The sequence below is a fragment of the Saccopteryx leptura genome, chromosome 1, assembly GCF_036850995.1.
Source record: "Saccopteryx leptura isolate mSacLep1 chromosome 1, mSacLep1_pri_phased_curated, whole genome shotgun sequence".
Classification (NCBI taxonomy): domain Eukaryota; kingdom Metazoa; phylum Chordata; class Mammalia; order Chiroptera; family Emballonuridae; genus Saccopteryx; species Saccopteryx leptura.
In genome coordinates this window covers 93359847-93379744 of record NC_089503.1, presented here as the reverse complement: position 1 = coordinate 93379744, position 19898 = coordinate 93359847, and the positions used below count along the sequence as shown (strand labels likewise).

Sequence of the window (19898 nt, the reverse complement as noted above, 5' to 3'; positions counted from 1 at the left end):
GAGAGCAGGAGAGCTGGAGAACAGTAGAGAGGGAGAAAGAGAAAAGCATCAACTTGTTGTTCTACTTAGTTGTGCACTCATTGACTGCTTCTTGTAGATGCCCTTACTAGAGTCAAACCCTGGAGCTCAGTGTGCCAGGACAACACTTTATCCACTGAGCCACCCAGCCAAAGCCAAAAGAGGAAGTTTTGAAAAAGAATGAAAATAATTTAATTTACAGGAATGTAAAAGTACAAAGAAGGCATAAGAAAATAAAATCTCAAACATAAAACTAGGAAAAGGAGAAAGTGAAAGGCAAAGCAAAGGAGCTAATGTCTGCAATGTAGATCTCTAGTTTAATAGCACAAACAAACATGAAAGAAAACTGAAGTTAAAAATGGATTAAATATTCCAGCTTTGGAAAAATGCAAAAAAAAAGGATTAAATAAATAAAAAGTGTTATTCAGTAAAACCCAACAAAAGCTGGAAAGAAATATATATATGTGATGTAGAAAAACCCACTTTATATATAAATTACTTTCAAAAGTATTCAAATCACCCTTTCTGAAGAATATTAGGAAAAAATTAGGAAAACTGACCTACCTTTCGAACAATACCGTCTTCTACATTTGATTTTTTATTACCTCCCTGTTTACCCAATAAAGTAATCTCTAGTTGGCAAAAAGGCTTCGGTAAAATATCACATTGTGTAAAGAATTTTCGCCATTCAACAATATATGCTTTTAGCAAAGCTGTATCATCTTGATGGCTCAGTACTCGCTGAAAAACAGAATTGTACCAATTTGAAATACAGGTGCTTTAAAGAATACTAGAAATTTTTTATGCTATAAATTTTAAATATTTTATTTATTGTACAAAATATCTTAAACTCAAAAGAAATGAAAACAATGGTATATATCCAAGAGAAAATTAAAATATATTCACATGAACTTGTGATGATTTCACAATACATATATCAAATCATGTTGTATACCTGAAACAAATAAAATGTTTTGTCAATAATATATCAAGTAAAACAAAACACCCTATAATGTCACCCCATTAAATTTAATTTCTAAAAAATCCTGTATCTATTAGCTATTACCTTCTCTCCCTCTTTCTCTTCCTTCTCTCATGCCCCAACCCTAAGCAACCACTAACTTACTTTCTGTATTTATGTATTAGCCTGTAGTAGCATCCATCAGTATTTTATTTCTATTTATGACTAAATACGATTTCATTTTCTGGATGTCTCATATTTTGTTTATGTTTGAGCAATGACAGACATTTGAGTTGTTTAAACCTTTTGTCTATCATAAATAACGCAGCTATAAATATCTATGTATAAAAATATGTTCACAAAAACTTGTAATACTCACCAAGAATAAAAGAGAGGACTCAAGTAAAATCAGAAATGAAAGGAAACATTACAACTGATACCAGAAGTATACAGACTACAACATTATCTGCCAACAAATTTGACAACTTAGAAGAGATGAATCAATTACTAGAAATATACAATCTACTAAGAGTAAAGCATAAAAAACCAAAAAATCTGAAGACTAATTACTAGTAAGGAGATTGATTCAGTAACAAAAAAAATCCAAAAAACGAAAGTCCAGGACTAGATGGCTTCACTGGTAGATTTTTATTTTTTTAAGAGAGAGAGAGAAAGGGAGAGAGATGAGAAGCATCAACTGGTAGCTTCAGTACTTTAGTTTTCCATTGTTTTTCATATGTGCCTTGTGTGGGGGGGGGGGATGCTCAAGCCAATCAGTGACGCCTTGCTCAAGCTAGCAACCTTAGGTTTCAAGCTCTCGACCTTTGGACTCAAGCCTGTGACCATGGGGCCATGTTGATGATTCCACACTCAAGCTGGCAAGCCCATGCTCAAGCCAGTGACCTCAGGGTTTCAAAGCTGAGACCTCAGTGTCCCAGGTTGACGCTCTATCCACTGTACCACCACCAGTCAGGCTTCACTGGTGAATTTTATCAAGCATTTAAATAAAAATTAATACCGATTTTTCTCAAATTCTTTAAAAAATTAGAAGATGAGGAAATACTTTCAAACTCATTTTACAAGGCCAGCATTACCTTGATTCCAAAATCAGACAAGGATGCTATAAGAAAATTACAGACCAATATCCATGATAAAATAGATGCAAAAATCCTGAAAATATTAGCAAACCTAATTTTACAGCATATTAAAAGGATTATACATCATGATCAAGTGGGACTTATTCAGTAATGCGAATGGTTCAACATTGTTAAATCAAAATCCATGTGATATACCACATTGACAAAATGAATAAAAATCATAGGATCATCTTGATAGATGCTAAAAAAGCATTTGACAAAATTCAATATCCTTTTATGATAAAAACTCAACAAGGTGGGTATAGTGAGAACGTACCTTAACACAATTAGGCATATTATGACAAGCCCACAGCTAACATCATATTCAATGGTGAAAAGCTGAAGGCCTTTCCTCTAAGGTCAGAAACAAGGCAGGATGCTTACTCTCACCAATTCAATTCAACACAACATTAGAACATCCAGAGCAATTAGGCAAGAAAAAGAACTAAAGGCATCCAAATTGGGAAGAAAGTTGTAAAACTGTCACTATTTGAAGATGATATATTATATATAGAAAACCCTAATGACTCCACAAAAAACTGTTAAAATAAACAAATACAGTAGAGTGGCAGGATACAAAAATCAAAACCCAAAAATTGCTGTTTCTATACTGTCTGTTTCATAGCAAACTATCAAAAAGAGAACTTAAGAAAATAATTCCATTTACAATGCGTCACAAAGAATAAAATACCTAGGAATAAATTTAGCCAGGCATATGACAGATCTATACTGAAAACTATAAAACATTGATGAAAAAAACTGAAGACACAAAAGTGAAAAGATGGTCTGTGTTTATGAATTAGAAGAATATTATAGTATTAAAATGTTCATATACTCCCAAAGAAATCTACAATGGAGAAAGGACAGTCTCCAATAAATGGTGTTGGGAAAATCAGACAACCACATGCAAAAGAATAAAACTTGACCACTATCACACAACGGATACAAAAATTAACTCAAAATGGATTAAAGACTGAAATTTAAGACCTGAAACCATAAAACTCCTAGAACACATAGGTGATAATCTCCTATCAGTGTTGGAGTAAGTTTTTTTTACTTGATACCAAAAGCAAAAATAAACAAATAGGACTACATCAAACTAAAAAGCTATCTGTAGAAGGAAGTATCAACAAAATAAAAAGGCAATTTAATGAATGGAAGAAAATATTTGCAAATCCTATCTGACTAGGGTTGATATCCAAAATAGACAAAAACCTCATACAACTCAATAGCAAGAAAAACAAAAACAAAAGGCAAAACAAACAAAAGCCCACAAACAATTAAAAAATGGGCAGAATATCTGAAGAGATCTCTTTCCAAAGAAAACATACAGATGATGAGCAACAGGTACATGAAAAGATGCTTAATATCACTAATCATCAGGGAAATGAAAATCCAAGCCACAATGAGATGCTACTTCATAGCTGGTAGAATGGTTGTTATAAAAACACAAGAAATAAGTGTTGGCAAAACTTGTGGAGAAAGGGAACCCTCACGCACTGTTAGTGGGAATATAAACTGGTGCAGCCACTATGGAAAATAGTATGGAGATTCCTCAAAATATTAAAAATAGAACTATCAGATGACTCAGAAATTCCACCTCTAGATATCTATCCAAAGGGGAAAAATCTAATTTGAAAAAATATAGTCAGCCCTACATATTCATGGGTTCTGCATCTGCAGTTAGTTGAATCTGTAGGTGCAGAACTCACAGATACAAGGGCTGACTAAGGGATCTGAACATCCATGGATTTTGGTTATCTGCTGGGGTACCCTTAAACCAACCCCCCTGTATACTGAGGGAGGACTATAGCACCCCCATGTTCACTGCATAGTATTTACAATAGCCAAGATATGGAAACAACCTGCATGTACATATAGTGGATAAAGAAAATGTGGTGTATATATATATAGACACAATGAAATATACTGCTCACAAAAATTAGGGGATATTTTCAAAATAAATATAAAGCTATAAAATATCCCCTAATTTTTGTGAGCAGTATATTATTCAGCCATAAAAATGCCTTGCCATTTGGAACAACATGAATAAAATTTGAAGAAAATTACTGTCAGCTTGAGAAAAGGTATTAGTCATGAGAATAAAAAAAGATTTATGTGGCCTGACATATGGTGAAAAATAAATGGTGGTGAGGACATCTAATGTAGTGGTTTTCAACTGTCGGTTGGCCAAAAATTTTGTGCTGGTCTACGAAAATTTATCACCCTGATCTTGTGATGAACTCTCTCACAGACTGGCATGGCAGTTTTGGTGGACTGGCACTGGTTGACAGACTCATGGTCAAAAAACATTGACTAAAGGACCTATAAAAAACTGATTTTCTTTATGTCTTTTCTTTCTTTAAAAAAATAAACTTATTGGGGTGACACTGACAATAACATTTATATAGGTTTCAGGTGTACAATTCTATAAGACATTATTTGCATAATGCACTGTGTATTCAACAAAACCTAGTCTCTTTCCATCACCATATATATCTGACCACCTTTACGCTCTTTTCAACCTCCTCCCAAACCCCTTCCCCTTTGGTAACCACCATTCTGTTATCTGTGTCTATGAGTTTGTTTTGTTTGTTCATTTGTTGTTGCATCTTTTAATTGAGGATAATAATTTACTCTCTAGAAAAAAATGTCACTGATGGGGGAAAAAATATGATAATCATTTCATTAAAAATTTGTTTAACAGGTATGTCAAGAGTCAATGTTATATTTAAAACTACTTCAGGAAGTCTTACATTTAAAATATTAATATATTTTATAATATATATTATAGTATTGAGTACAACCGTAAATTTAATATAAAGATTCAGAACTTACTGCCTGTGCTTGCTTTATAAACTCAAGAATATCTTCTTTTAAAGCCTGGTGAATTTTTGCTGGGCCTTTATCATCCCACAGACAGACTGCATGCACATCCCTATAAAAATAAAGCAGGTAAGCAAACATTAACACTAAAACAAGAATAAAGACAAACTCATGTTAAGTCCTGTTTAAATACAGTTTTCAGGGATCATGCTAGACAAGCTAACAGTGCTTGAATCCATTCATAAACCAAACATTTTTTGATAAGTTGTCTCACATTCATTTCTATTTTTAATTCTTTGAGATTTATTGTTTTCTTTAAATCTCTGCTAGTTATTGCATATTTTTAATTATAAAAGTATACTATCTCCCAATTCCATTCCCCAATATGAACTACTTCTATTTTCTTGCTCAAAGCAAGTATAAATCCTTTTAATTCTTTAACACAGTATATGTAAAACAGTCTATCTTTTAGAAAAATATAGTAATTTAAATGCTGTTATAATCACCTAGCTTCCTCCACACATTCATTACATTTATTTTTTCAAGTTTTTAAAAATCATGTTTATTACTCTAATCAAAAGTTACTCACACAATACAGCATGGTTTTACAATCTGAATATTTTATTTCTCATGATTATATAGTCTAAATGACTAGCTCACAATCCAAGACAGTTTTGTTTTGTTGTCCAAAACGGTGTTAGTGTTGCAGGGCAAAAAGACCTTATTGACAAAAAAGTTACATTTAACAAAATCAAGAACAATGTGCTGGTACCGCACAGATTACAAAGTGGCTTCAAACAAGGCATTCTCCCACCTCTCACAGCAAAGGGGATTAAGATAAAAAAAAAACAAAACCCTAAAAAACTTTTATATAAAGGTCAAGATTATAAATTATTAATCCATGATGCTCAAAAGTGAGAGAATTAAATGTAAGTCTAAAATCAGGTGAATCTTCTCATTTCTTCTTCTTTGTGGAATATAGTTTTTCTTCAAGTGGGACAGGAACAACCCCTTCACACTCTTTTACTTCCTGGGTCAGAGGGTATTTTATAATATTAGGTCTAATCACATTAATGTCTCGAGACAAATGTTCCATTATGCTTCCAACAGTTGTTGGTGCATAAAAACCCACCAAGAAATACCCTCCTCTACTGTGGCACTGGCTGTGGGAGAGATTTTATGAGGAAGCATTTGTTCACTCAGGTTTCCAAGGCCCGCACTATGGCCCCTCTGTCAAATCATAGGATGTCCCCTATCATCCATTTCAAAGCATAGCAGTCTCTGGCCGCTTTTAGGATCAAAGCCAGCTTGTAGCAGGGCATGCTCAAATGTGTGGTGCCGCTCCAGACCACTGAGCCAGCTCCCAGGAAGATGGAGAGGCGGGAACTTGGACTAGAAGGTTCCTGGGTGGAGAAAGTCTATATTCATTACATTTACACATTAATTACTACTGTGTCTCCTTTATTTAAAAAAAAGACAAAGCCTGACCAGGTGGTGGCGCAGTGGATGGAGCGTCTGACTGGGATGCAGAGCAGAGGACCCGGGTTCGAGACCCCAGGCTCGCCAGCTTGAGTGCGGGCTCATCTGGTTTGAGGAAAAGCCCACCAGCTTGAACCCAAGGTCGCTGGCTCTAGCAAGGGGTTACTTGGTCTGCTGAAGGCCCATGGTCAAGGCACATATGAGAAGGCAATCAATGAGCAACTAAGGTGCTGCAACGCGCAATGAAAAACTAATGATTGATGCTTCTCGTCTCTCTCCGCTCCTGTCTGTCTGTCCTTGTCTATCCCTCTCTCTGACTTACTCTCTGTCTCTGTAAAAGATAAATAAATAAATAAAAATTAAAAAAAGACAAAAAGAAACCCACAACCAAGAAAAACCCAAAAACAAAAGCTCTCATAAACAAGTATACAAAAACTCTACTTAAAAGTTGACATTTTACCCAAAGGACATTCATTAGGAAATATATTGCATTGTGTATTCACCGCCTCTCGCACAAAGTAAATTTCTTTCTTTCTTTTTTTTTTTTTTTTTTTTTTTTTTGTATTTTTCTGAAGCTGGAAATGGGGAGAGACAGTCAGAGAGACTCCCGCATGTGCCCGACCGGGATCCACCGGGCACGCCCACCAGGGGGCGACGCTCTACCCACCAGGGGGCGTTGCTCTGTTGCGACCAGAGCCACTCTAGCGCCTGGGGCAGAGGCCAAGGAGCCATCCCCAGCGCCCAGGCCATCTTTGCTCCAATGGAGCCTCGGCTGTGGGAGGGGAAGAGAGAGACAGAGAGGAAGGAGAGGAGGAGGGGTGGAGAAGCAGATGGGCGCCTCTCCTGTGTGCCCTGGCCGGGAATCCATCCCAGGACTTCTGCATGCCAGGCCGACGCTCTACCACTGAGCCAACTGGCCAGGGCCACAAAGTTAATTTCTTAATTACCAAGTTGTAGAGCAAGGAAACATAACAAAAGTGTAGTCTTAGAGGATTCTTTTATTCAAAAATGCTCCCCAGTGACCCGTTCAGTGTCTTCTGGAGTCCTTGCTATAAAAAATGTCAAAGAAATCTAAATAAAACATCTCCAAAATTATAACATTATAACAATGGCCAAATAGTTTGTTTTACATTCAGATTCTTAGGAACATCATTATAACCCAAAGTTATGTCTGCATATTAATTTAAACTTGCTTTTATCATTTGCCTAGGATGCAGTAAGGACACAAATATCTGTTAAATAACAACATAACTGGTAACATATGACTGCTTAATATGTGCAGATTCTATTCTAAGCTGTTTGAACTCATCCTTCACAGGAACTTTGAAAGAGTACTATTTTTATCACCACTTTACAGATGTGAACACTGAGGCTAAAAGGTTAAGGAACATCACCAAGATTATACAACTAGTATATGTTGGAACCAGCCAATTGAGATCCAGAGCCCACACCAAACTTTTCCCCCAAATTTAGTCTTACACTCCTTCAATCGTCTAATAAAGAGTAGCCAAAATAATTTCTATAAAATTCAAAAATCACATCATATTACATCTACATTTAAAATCCTCCAATGGGTCTCCATTGTTTTTTGAATAAAGTACAAAATAGTTACTTGACCCCTATAATATGGCTACAATCTCACCTCATGACTAAAGGAATCTAGAGTTGAAAAGAAGAAATTGATAGAAAAACAGTTTATAATTCACTACCTTTACAACCAGTGGTAGTCAACCTGGTCCATACCACCTACTCGTGGGCAGCTTTCATGGCGGGCAATAGTGGAGCAACCAAAGTATAAATAAAAAGATAGATTTAACTATACTAAGTTGTTTTATAAAGATTTATTCTGCCAAACAGCAAAAATTTGACATAAAGTACTTGGTAAGTAATTATTATTATATGCTTTAACTTGCTGTAACTCTGCTTTATAAATTTTATAAAGTAAAGTTACTTCCCTACTTTATAAATCACCATAATTGTGGAACCGGTGGGCGGTTAGAAAATTTTACTACTAACAGAGATACAAAAGTGGGCAGTAGGTATAAAAAGGTTGACTACCCCTGTTAACACTATTACTATGCATACAAAGACAAGATGTAAGATTGTGGTGGAAAAATATTCTATGAAGTAACAATGAGCAAAAGACTGTGGATCACTATGGCGTCTGCAGTGAACTAGAGACAAATCAATGTTAGCATGTGATGTGGGGAGTGATAAGCAAGAAATTAGCCAAACTAACTTCATTTTAGCACCTACATTCAATCAGTCCTACTGTACCCATTACATAATGTCAATCCAATTTGGTTATTTCCATTTATCACCACTATCATAATAAAATTCACCACCATCTCTTGTTTATTGTAACAAAAATCTTTATGAATTGACTGCTTACTATGTGCCAGGCACTTTACATATACCGACTTGTGTTAGTTTAGGTTTTCCAAGAAGCAGATGGGATGAGAAAAGCAAGAGATTTATTGAGGGAAATGCCTGGGAGGGAAAACAGAAAATGAGCTACAGGAAGCTGGGCAAGGGATAAGCCTACAATGCTGGTCTAATTCCTGAAGGGAAGAGTAGAAAGGAAGGTTGGGTAGCAAGAATCTTAGCATGCAGGGCAGTTCTAATGAAATCTGATAAAGCTGGAGAGTTCTGGAACAAGTCACTCATCAGAGGGGATCCAGGTCTACCTAAAATAGGGCTATCTTAGCCTCCCTGCATATTCAAACCACTGCTGGGTACATGTCAGAAGGGCTCAAATGTGACTTGCTTCTCATAAGGCAAGAGGGAATAGTGTGGTGAAGGATGGGCAGCTCCAAAAAAATCTTACCCAAGTCAGTCAAACTCATTAATGATTTAATACACCTTCTCTAGCTCCCCTTTCTTTCTTTTTTTTTTTTTCATTTTTCTGAAGCTGGAAACAGGGAGAGACAGTCAGACAGACTCCCGCATGCGCCCGACCGGGATCCACCCGGCACGCCCACCATGGGGCGAAGCTCTGCCCACCAGGGGGCGATGCTCTGCCCATCCTGGGCGTCGCCATGTTGCGACCAGAGCCACTCTAGCGCCTGGGGCAGAGGCCACAGAGCCATCCCCAGCGCCCGGGCCATCTTTGCTCCAATGGAGCCTTGGCTGCGGGAGGGGAAGAGAGAGACAGAGAGGAAGGCGCGGCGGAGGGGTGGAGAAGCAAAGGACGCTTCTCCTATGTGCCCTGGCCGGGAATCGAACCCGGGTCCTCCGCACGCTAGGCCGACGCTCTACCGCTGAGCCAACCGGCCAGGGCTCTAGCTCCCCTTTCTTAACCTCCAGGTATTCCATGTGTTGCTGTATTAGGAAAAATGTCCTCAATATATATACTCTTACTTATTCAAAATACAATACTAGCACATGATAAAAACACGTCAAGTCTGGTCAATCTTCTAAACAGTTTTTGAAACGATTTTATTTATTGATTTTAGAGAGAGAAAATGGTGGAAGGAAGAACGGGAAGCATCAACTCATACATCAACTCATAGTGCCTTGACCAGGCAATCACAGGGTTTCGAACTGGAACCTCAACGTTCCAGGTCGATGCTTTATCCACTGCACCACTACAGGTCAGGCCTGGCCAATTTTCAAACACATTTTGAGAAACATATATTTGAAAAATGTATATAGTTCTGAGGGTCAGGAATCTAACAGCAGCTTAATTGGGTAGTTCTAGCTCAGGGTCTTTTATGAGGTTGCAGTCAAGCTCTTGGCAAAAGATCTGGGTCTGTATTCAACTAGGACTGAATCTTTTTCCAAGCTTATATGGTAGTTGGCAAGTCTCAACTCTTCACTAGCTGCTCAGTTCCTCACCAGGTGGAACCTTCCATAAGGCCATCTACAGTATGACAGCTCATTTTCCCCAGAGTGAGAAAGAGAGTTCCCAAGACAGAAATTGTGGTGTTTTATAACATAATTTTGGAAGTGACAAACGATCACTTCTGTCATATATACGGCTCACAAAAATTAGAGGATATTTCAAAATAAACATGAAGCGAAAAAAAGCATTTGATTTCATTAAAGAACATCAGAAAAGCAAACAAGTAAAAGAAAGTTGTTCAATTATGCAAATGAGATGCAAAACCAACTTTTACTTCATTGGTGAAAATGCACTATACAAAAGGCTGAAAATACTGGAGTATCTGCATGTACCCTGATTCCCTAATTTTTGTGAGCAGTATATAAGATAATGGTTTGTTTTAAGCTGCTAAGGTTTAGAGCAATTTGTTATGCAGCAACAGATAACAAATACACATATAGATACAACGAAGAAGGTAGAGGGATATAAGGCTAGTGTAATCATTCAGATGATGACTGGGGAAAAGACAGCTGGGACAGAATAAAGTTCAAGAGATATTTAATAAAATTCTGTGAAACCTAGTAACCAACTGGATATAACAAAGTAAAAAACCATAGGCGGTTCATGATAGCTGACAGGTTTTTGGCTTGAGACTATGAATAACAGATTTTTATGATTCTAAATTTGGAGTACTTACATAATTTAAAAGACAGACATATGCAGGGAACAAAATGCAACATTAGTCTAGAAGACTAACTCAGAGTAAGAATCTGAATTGCTTATATAGAGATGAAAACTCCAGTAAAAGAAACGAAAAAAATGGAACTCTGGAGGAAACCAACATTTACCCCATTTATGCCTCATGTTTCATTATTGCAACAGAAGTGACATGGGAGTAATTTATATCCTACTGTTCAAGGTCATCGCCGAGGTCTGAGTTTTCACACGTCTGCCTGAGGGTACACGTATGCTATCATATGGCTCAGAGTTAGTCACTACTGCAGATACTAGCATGCTGCGAGCTTGTCAAAAAGTGGTGTGAATTTTCAGAAAAGTTTTGAAGAACTGAATTTCAAAAATTTCAACCTCCAGCATAAGTGGGTTAGGGGGCACAGAGTCAGCTAAGAACACTGAGATCAGGCAGACTTTAGACAAGAGATAGAAGAGAAAAACCAGGAGACAGTGGTGTCATAAAAACTAAGGAATAAGAAAATTTTTTTTTTAATTCAGTGAGAGGAGGGGAGGCAGAGAGACAAGACTCCTGCATGTCCCCCAACCGGGATCCACCCAGCAAGCCCACTAGGGGGCAAGCTCTGCCCATCTGGGGCATTGCTCCATTGCTCAGCAACCATGCTCTTCTTAGCAACTGAGGTGAGGCCCGGGGCCAACTTGCTCCAATTGAGCCATGGCTGCCGGAGAGAAAGAGAGGGAGAGAAGGGGAGAGGGAGAGAAGGAGAAAGAAGTGAAGGGGGATGGAGAAGCAGATGGGTGCTTCTCCTGTGTGCCCTGACCAGGAATTGAACACAGGACATCCACATGCCAGGCCAACACTCTACCACTGAGCCAACCAGCCAGAACCACGAAAAACATTAAAAAAAAAAAATCATTGCCTGACCTGTGGTGGCGCAGTGGATCAAGCATCAACCTGGAATGCTGAGGTCGCTGGTTCAAAACCCTGAGTTTGCCCAGTCAAGGCACATGTGAGAAGCAACTAACTTTGAGTTGATGCTTCCTGTTCCTCCCTCCACCACCTCTCTTTCTCTCTCTCTCTCTTCTCTCTAAAATCAATAAATAAAATCTTTACAAAAATTGTATTTATTATAGCCTGACCAGTGGTGATGCAGTGGCCACAGAATCGACCTGGAATGCTAAGATCCCCAGCCTGAAACCCTGTGATCACTAGCTGAGCATGGGCTCATCAGCTTGAGGATGGGGTTGCTGGCTTGAGGGGAGGGTTGCAGGCTTGGCTGGAGCCCCCTCATCAAGGCACGCATAAGAAGCAATCAGTGGACTAACCAGGCGGTGGTGCAGTGGATAGAGCATCAGACTGGGATGCAAAGGAACAGGGTTTGAAACCCTGAGGTCACTAGCTTGAGCACAGGGTTGCTGCCTTGAGCGTGGGATCATAGACATGACCCCATGGTTGCTGGGTGCTGCAACGAAGAGCTAATGATGTTTCTCATCTCTCTTCCTCCTGTCTGTCCCTATCACCAAAAAAAAAAAAAAAAAAAAAGCAATCAGTGAATAACTGAAGTGAAGCAACTATGAGTTGATGCTTCTCCCTCTCCCTCCTCTTTCCCTCTCTCTCTAAAAAGCAATCAATAAAAAAATTAACTTATAGTAAAGAAAAATTTTCTAAAAAATAAGGTCTCACAAGTTGAAATAATTTATTATTTAATTCTGATTTCCATTTCACACACCAGAGTCAAACCAAACAATATGTATCGAAAGCAGCAATTCTCAACTGAGAGAGAGGTACTGCCTCCTCTGGACATTTGGAAACATGAGAGCATTTTTTCTTTCAATAATGAGGGGTAGGAAGGATAGTACATAAGGAATGTCCACTAAAAGACTTTATGAGGCTGAAGGCCAGAGTAATAACCCACAACATACAGAACAGTCTTTTATAATCATCGAAAGTGTCTATAGCACTCCCAAGAAAAATAAGGATGTAGATGAGAAAATGAGAGTAAATAATCAATGTAGTTTAATATCAATACATTAAATATATCAATCAGATTTAAATATGAGCAACGTCTGTTACTAATATGGTCAAATAGGCTAAAATTTGGAAAGATTTTATTTAATTAATGTAAGTCTTGCAATTTTGGTGATGGCATTGATAAGACATACAAGAATCCTAAAAGGGTTGCCTCGGGTAACTCCAAGGAGATCAAGGATTTTTAAAAACAGTATTTTCAGACCACTAACTTTAGCAAGCACGAGGTTATTGACTACTTCTGCTTAGAAGTATACATTAAGCAAGAACAGCATCACACTATGCTCTGATACCCAGTCAGCAGGACACAGAGAACAAGCATTATTCTACATGATGAAGCATGTTATCGACAAAAATTGACAAAGTTAAAACAAAAAGAAACCCTACCACATTCAACATACTATTCATAAAATAGTTCAATCAATCAAATTTAAGAAAAGTACATGTATATATAAATGCTTTGAAGTTTTTATATAGCAATTTTCTTTTTCAGGGACAGAGAGAGAGTCAGAGAGAGGGACAGATAGGGATAGACAGACAGGAATGGAGAGAGATGAGAAGCATCAATCATCAGTTTTGTGACACCTTAGTTGTTCATTGATTGCTCTCTCATATGTGCCTTGACCACGGGTCTTCAGTAGACCAAGTAACCCCTTGCTCGAGCCAGCAACCTTGGGTCCAAGTTGGTGAGCTTTGCTCAAACCAGATGAGCCCGCGCTCAAGCTGGCGACCTCGGGGTCTCGAACCTGGGTCGTCTGCATCCCAGTCCAACATTCTATCCACTGTGCCACCGCCTGGTCAGGCTAAATGCTTTGAAGTTTTAAAAGATCTCTGCTATTTCTTATTGAATGCTAATTTGTCAAAGGCAGAATCATGGATATAACAATATTATGCAACAAATTCTATGTTATTTAGGGAAATCAAATTATTTTCTTATGTAATAAGGAAAATAAGGAGCACAATAGCTTATGTATATGTATAGACTATTCAATTATACATCTACACTCAGTGATGTAGTATATATTTCATTAGTGCACAAACACACAAAAAAATTTCAACAAGTCTACGACAGCTATCCTTAGGAAGACACGGTTGCAAACCTGACCCTTGGCTGGTATCTGGGAACTTGGATTTTCGAAAAGTTCTCGCAATTCCCAATAAGAATGGCTCATTGTAACTATACTGTTTATGTAAAGACTCTATATATGTTAAATACTTGCTTTTCAACTAAGAGTATGGGATTTTGGTTCATGTCAGGCACAGGCTGCCTACGTGACCGGACCCTGGGAAAAACCCTGGGCACTGAGTCTTTAATGAGCTACCATGGTAGACAGGATTTCACAGGTGTTGTAACAAGGAGTTGCTGAAGGAATTAAGTATATCCTGTGTGACTCCACTGGGAGAAAACACTTGGTTTCTCCTGGACTTTGCCATATGCATCTTCGTGGCATTTTGTTTCGTATTCTCCATTGCAATAAATTATAGCCATGAGTACAACTATATGCGGAGTCCTATGGGTCTTCCTAGCAATCTTTGAAGACTGCTGACATGATGGTGTCAAAAACAGATCCACTAGAACAGCTCTGACTCATGGAAACCAGGGGAAGCACTGTTTGGGAAGTAGGAAATGGTAGGACAACAACTCTTTCCTGCCTGGGTAGCTATAAACAGTAGCTGAGTGCCTGACCAGGCAGTGGCACAGTGGATAGAGCGTCGGACTAGGATGTGGAGGACTCAGGTTCGAGACCCCAAGGTCGCCAGCTTGAGCGCGGACTCATCTGGTTTGAGCAAAACTCACCAGCTTGGACCCAAGGTCGTTGGCTCGAGCAAGGGGTTACTCGGTCTGCTGAAGGCCCCCGGTCAAGGCACATATGAGAAAGCAATCAATGAACAACTAAGGTGCCGCAACGAAAAACTGATGATTGATGCTTCTCATCTCTCTCCGTTCCTGTCTGTCCCTATCTATCCCGCTCTCTGACTCTCTCTCTGTCTCTGTAAAAAATACAAAAAAACCAACCAAACAAAAAAACAAAACAGCAGCTGAGCTGGTATCCGCTGCGAGAGCAAAGAGCTACTGATGAAACTTAGAAATAATAGCGCTAACCCGGGAGAGGGGCTTGCTGAATTCCCTGGCTGCTTCTGGCCATGTTGATTAGAATGAGAGGACAAAAAGTACAGCCTGGGTGGTGTCTTTGGTTTTTGTTGGCCTCTAAGTAGGAGGAGAAAAGTCCCCAAAATTCCCAAAGCCAAGTGTTAGGTAGACCCCAAATGTCAAACTTTTGTGTTACTTTCTCCTCCAAGCATGAGAAAACAAATTAGATCCCAGGGCTGGAGAAAGCTTTAGATACATCAAGGGAGAGGAAATCACCCCAACTGTTTTAGTCAGCTTAACGGATGCTGTTGCATTAATCCCTCCATACTTCTTTTTGTGACAAAGAGAGAGGGTCAGAGAGAGGGACAGATAGGGACAAACAGGAAGGGAGAGAGATAAGAATCATCAATTCTTGCTGAGGTCACTGGTTCAAAACCCTGGGCTTGCCTGGTCAAGGCACATATGGGAGTTGATGCTTCCAGCTCACCCCCCCGCCCTCCCGTCTCTCTCTCTCTCCTCTCTAAAATGAATAAATAAAAAATTTTAAAAAAAAATTAAAAAAAAACCAAAATCATCAATTCTTCATTGTGGCTCCTTAGTTGTTCATTCATTGATTTCTCATATGTGCCTTGACCAGGGGTCTACAGCAGAGTGAGTGACTCCTTGCTCAAGCCAGCAACCTTGTGCTCAAGCTAGTGAGTCCATGCTCAAGCCGGATGAGACTGCGCTCAAGCCGGCAACCTCGGAGTTTTGAACCTGGGTCCTCTGCATCCCAGTTCGATGCTCTATCCACTGCGCCACTACCTGGTCAGGCAACCCCTCAATACTTCTTGCATTCCAGTCAAGATCTCCCAGCAACTGTAATGTTAATGTTATAAATGATAAATTTTACTGTTGGGATTTAAGTAAATTTTTAGTGAGAAAAAAGGGACAGGACAAAGGAGGTTCAAAAATATGGATTTGTATTTTATAGCTGTATGATCTAGATCTATGATAAAGATATAAAATATATGTTTGTACTCTCATAAATGCTAGAGGGGTTGTATCAATCAGGGAAAGCTGCAAAATAAAACGTGAGACACAATCTCCTTGCTTTTTACTGCTGGTGAGGAGACTGAAATTTAAACTGCTTAAGTATTGGAAACATAATAAATTTCTGTAATGAGTGATATTTACTACCTGTATTATTTTACCTATTGATGTCTCTGAGAAAATGGATACAACATGAAAACAAAGAAAATCTCCAAACAGCAATATACTTTTGGCCTTTTAATAAGCAGCTTTAGTTGCTGCTGAGCTCTTTTGAAATCAGATATCTGACCCTTAGAGGTGGGTGATCATCCAACCCTGATGTGCGTAATTTTGAGTGGATCAACTTGGACTCTTAAGATTGACAAGATTCGTAGGCTTAGAAAAGTCACTTGGGCTCTGGCTGGTTGGCTCAGTGGTAGAGCATCAGCCTGGCGTGCAGGAGTCCCGGGTTCAATCCCCGGCCAGGGCACACTGGAGAAGCGCCCATCTGCTTCTCCACCCCTCCCTCTCTCCTTCCTCTCTGTCTCTCTCTTCCCCTCCCACAGCCAAGGCTCCATTGGAGCAAAGTTGGCCCGGGCACTGAGGATGGCTCTGTGGCCTCTGCCTCAGGCGCTAGAATGGCTCTGGTCGCAACAGAGCAATGCCCCAGATGGGCAGAGCATCGCCCCTGGTGGACGTGCCGGGTGGATCCTGGTCGGGCACATGCAGGAGTCTGTCTGACTGTCTCCCCATTTCCAACTTCAGAAAAATACAAAAAAAAAAAGAAAAGAAAAGTCACTTGGACTTGCAATATGGCTGTCTGTTCTTCCATATCTTGCCTTTGCTGATGCTGAAGAGCAGTCATTGCCTTTTTTGGAATCTTGAATTCACAGATCTTAATTGCCTAGATCTGCATTTAAGCTGAAACCCAATAATGTCTGGTATTGGGCTGTTTAAACCTCAACACAAGCTGTACTGATATAAAGCAGGCATGTCCTCAATGAACATGACTTTGACTTGAGGATTGTGGAAGATTTAAGACATACATACTCTGTGGAGCCATAAACTGAAAACATCATGCATTCAGCCTAATCATTTGAATCACTTCCAACAGCCACAGAATTTCTGATGGATCATCTGAAATCGAGCTGTTGCTTGGTTCTACTATCTGACACAGAGACTAAATACATTCCTAATTTGTGGTTACTGACAAAGCCGCAAGTTGGGAGAGGTCAGACTACTCACTCCCTACAGACTGGACTCTCTACCCATTTCAGGTCTCTCACTGCTATTGACTTGTGTTCAGCTTTCTGAATTAGTTGCGATTTTCAACAATATATTAATAACCTGATTTCATTTCTCTTACCTTTAACCTCACTCCTCCCTAAACATACATCATAGTGAGGCGACTTGGTTATTAAACACAGCTGTCTTCAGAGGAACTGATCTTGTTCAGGCTGCTCACCAGATAAATCATCAGGACAAAAGGGGTGGGAGGTGACATAAACCTATCTTGAAAGTTTTTGAAAATTCAGGATTTTATCCAGACCAATTCCTTTTTTTTTTTTTTTTAAAGATTTTACTTAGTCATTTTAGAGAAGAGAGAGAGAGAGGGAGAGAGGAAGAGAGGGAGGGGAAGGGAGAGGGAGAAAGGGAGGGAGGGAGGGAGAGAGAGAGAAGAGAGAGAAGGGGGAGGAGCAGGAAGCATCAACTCCCATATATGCTTTGACCAGGCAAGCCCAAGGTTTCGAACCAGCAACCTCAGTGTTCCACCTTGACGCTTTATTTACTGCGTCAGCACAGGTCAGGTCCAGACCAATTCCTAAACATGATATGTCTTTCTAGTTAGGTTGTATAGGAATGTTTATCTGTACAAATGCTTTTGTTCCTCTTGCAGGTCTGGGTAACGGGAAAAAATGCATAGTTTTCAGTACTGAATTGGACATATTGATTTTATAAGTGAGAGAAAATAAAACCCAGCATTAGGGGAGGAAAAGGATATTAATGATTTTAGTTTTTCAGAACTATTCTTGAAAGCTTTTCCCTCTTACTAAACAAAAACAAAACAAAATTCCTGGTATAGATTTTCCACACTGCTGTGAATGCTCTAAACTCAAACCGCCTACTGGCCACGCTTCCAATCACACCAGTGTGCTGAGACCCCAGGGAGCGACCTTAAGTCTTACACTTTCTACAAAGAACACCTCTGAATGTCATCTGCACTACTGAGGTAAATGAACTGGTGTCATAGATAAATAAAACTATTTGGAATTAATTGCCTCCAGGCAGTCCACCTGAAATTAAGGCCTGAACTGAATTAACTGGACTTGATTAGGACCTATAGAGCAAAAGGCCCCATGGAAGGAGGGCATATTTGGGAGCCTTCTTAACCTACACTACCTAATGTATGTCTTGCTTGGGGTACCTAACAATAGTAAACTTTCCAAGGGTACCATGTATACCACCTGAGATTGTACTTCTTTATGTGTGGACTCTGTCCTGACACTGCCTGAACCCTGGAAAGTGTTCAGGTCTGCATCAATTTATGGACAAGAGTTGTACTTGGTCTAAATTGATACTTCAGGCCATGTAAAAAGGTCCATACAGAAACTGAAGGAGAAAGCCACCAAGTTTTCTAAGATAAACCTCATGGTAAAGGGAATTTATTTTAACTAGCTAAATCCAGGACCCTTAAAAGGTGTAACTGAGATCAAGACTACAGGCTGGTCTTGCCTTGCTGTGAGAAATCCTATTGATAATAGTTTTGCTGTGAAGACATTTGGCCAGAGTTAACAAAGGCCAAGAGTTAATACAGCAGACCTCAGGCTGTATTCCTTAGAAAAGCCTGCTTGGCCTTGACTGGCATCTGACAACTTAAATGGTTAAGAGTTCCCTACACTGACAAAACTTTCCTAAAACGGTAAGAATGACTGTGCCTAATAATGTTTGTAAAAACAGTATGGTTTACAGAACACCTGCTCTCTTTATCTGGGGATCTGAAATTTTGGTACATGACAGACAGAAGCTACCTATGTGACCAGTCTCCAATAAAAATCCCAGGTACTGAGTCTACAGTGAGCTTCCCTGGTAGACAACGACACTTCATGTTTTGTCATTCTTGCTGCTGGGGAAATTAAGTGTGCCCCATGTGACTCTACTGGGAGAGGACTCTTGGCACTTTGTTCTTGTTTTTCCTTGGACTTCACCCCATGTGCCTTTCCCCTTTGCTGTCTTTGCTGTAATAAATCATAGCTGTGAGTATGACTACTTGTTCAGTCCTTGGAGTCTTCCTTGCAAATCACTGAAACTGGGGGTGGTATTGAGAACCCTCAACATAAGTAGTAATAATTTTAAACAAGTAAACAGAGCTATTTAGAGTAAAAATTGGATACAGAAATGCACCACCAAAATTTTCTTAATATTAGCAAAAAGTTAGAATTAATGGATTACTTACGAAAACAGATCGAACCACTGCTGTTTTGTAACAGATTCCTGGCGTAATAGCTTCAAAACAATTGGTCGCATGAAATCCCATTTGTCTTCAAACTGAAGAGAACCTTTATTCTTTGATTAAAAAGAAAGAATAAACAATAGTTTAATTTAAATGCAGTTATATCAAAAGTGTTATTTTTATCTTTTAAGAGATAGCAAGAGAAATTGAAAATAATTTAGTTTTCCATAATGGAATCCCTATAAACTTAATCTAATATGAAGGAATCACAGGAAGACAATTATAAAAAAGAAATCAACTGTATAAAACTATATGATGTAAAATCTGGTCTTGTCCAACGTGAAGGTCTACCCTTTTGCCATGTTTCTACTAGGTAATCTCT

At 39.1% G+C, this 19898-nt stretch overlaps 1 protein-coding gene and 1 pseudogene across 2 annotated transcripts in view; both read right to left on the bottom strand.

The window, feature by feature from the left end:
- Positions 1–19898, bottom strand: part of CUL5 (cullin 5) — a 95705-nt gene that overhangs the window by 50473 nt on the left and 25334 nt on the right. For both annotated transcript variants that reach the window (XM_066371601.1, XM_066371602.1), the window contains exons 2-4: positions 19520–19629; positions 4954–5053; positions 583–759 (exon numbers count right to left, since the gene is read on the bottom strand). In XM_066371601.1, the coding sequence (XP_066227698.1) occupies positions 583–759; positions 4954–5053; positions 19520–19629 (387 nt within the window). The remainder of the gene's footprint in view (positions 1–582; positions 760–4953; positions 5054–19519; positions 19630–19898) is intronic.
- LOC136388956 (small ribosomal subunit protein bS6m pseudogene) lies at positions 5897–6263 on the bottom strand (annotated as a pseudogene).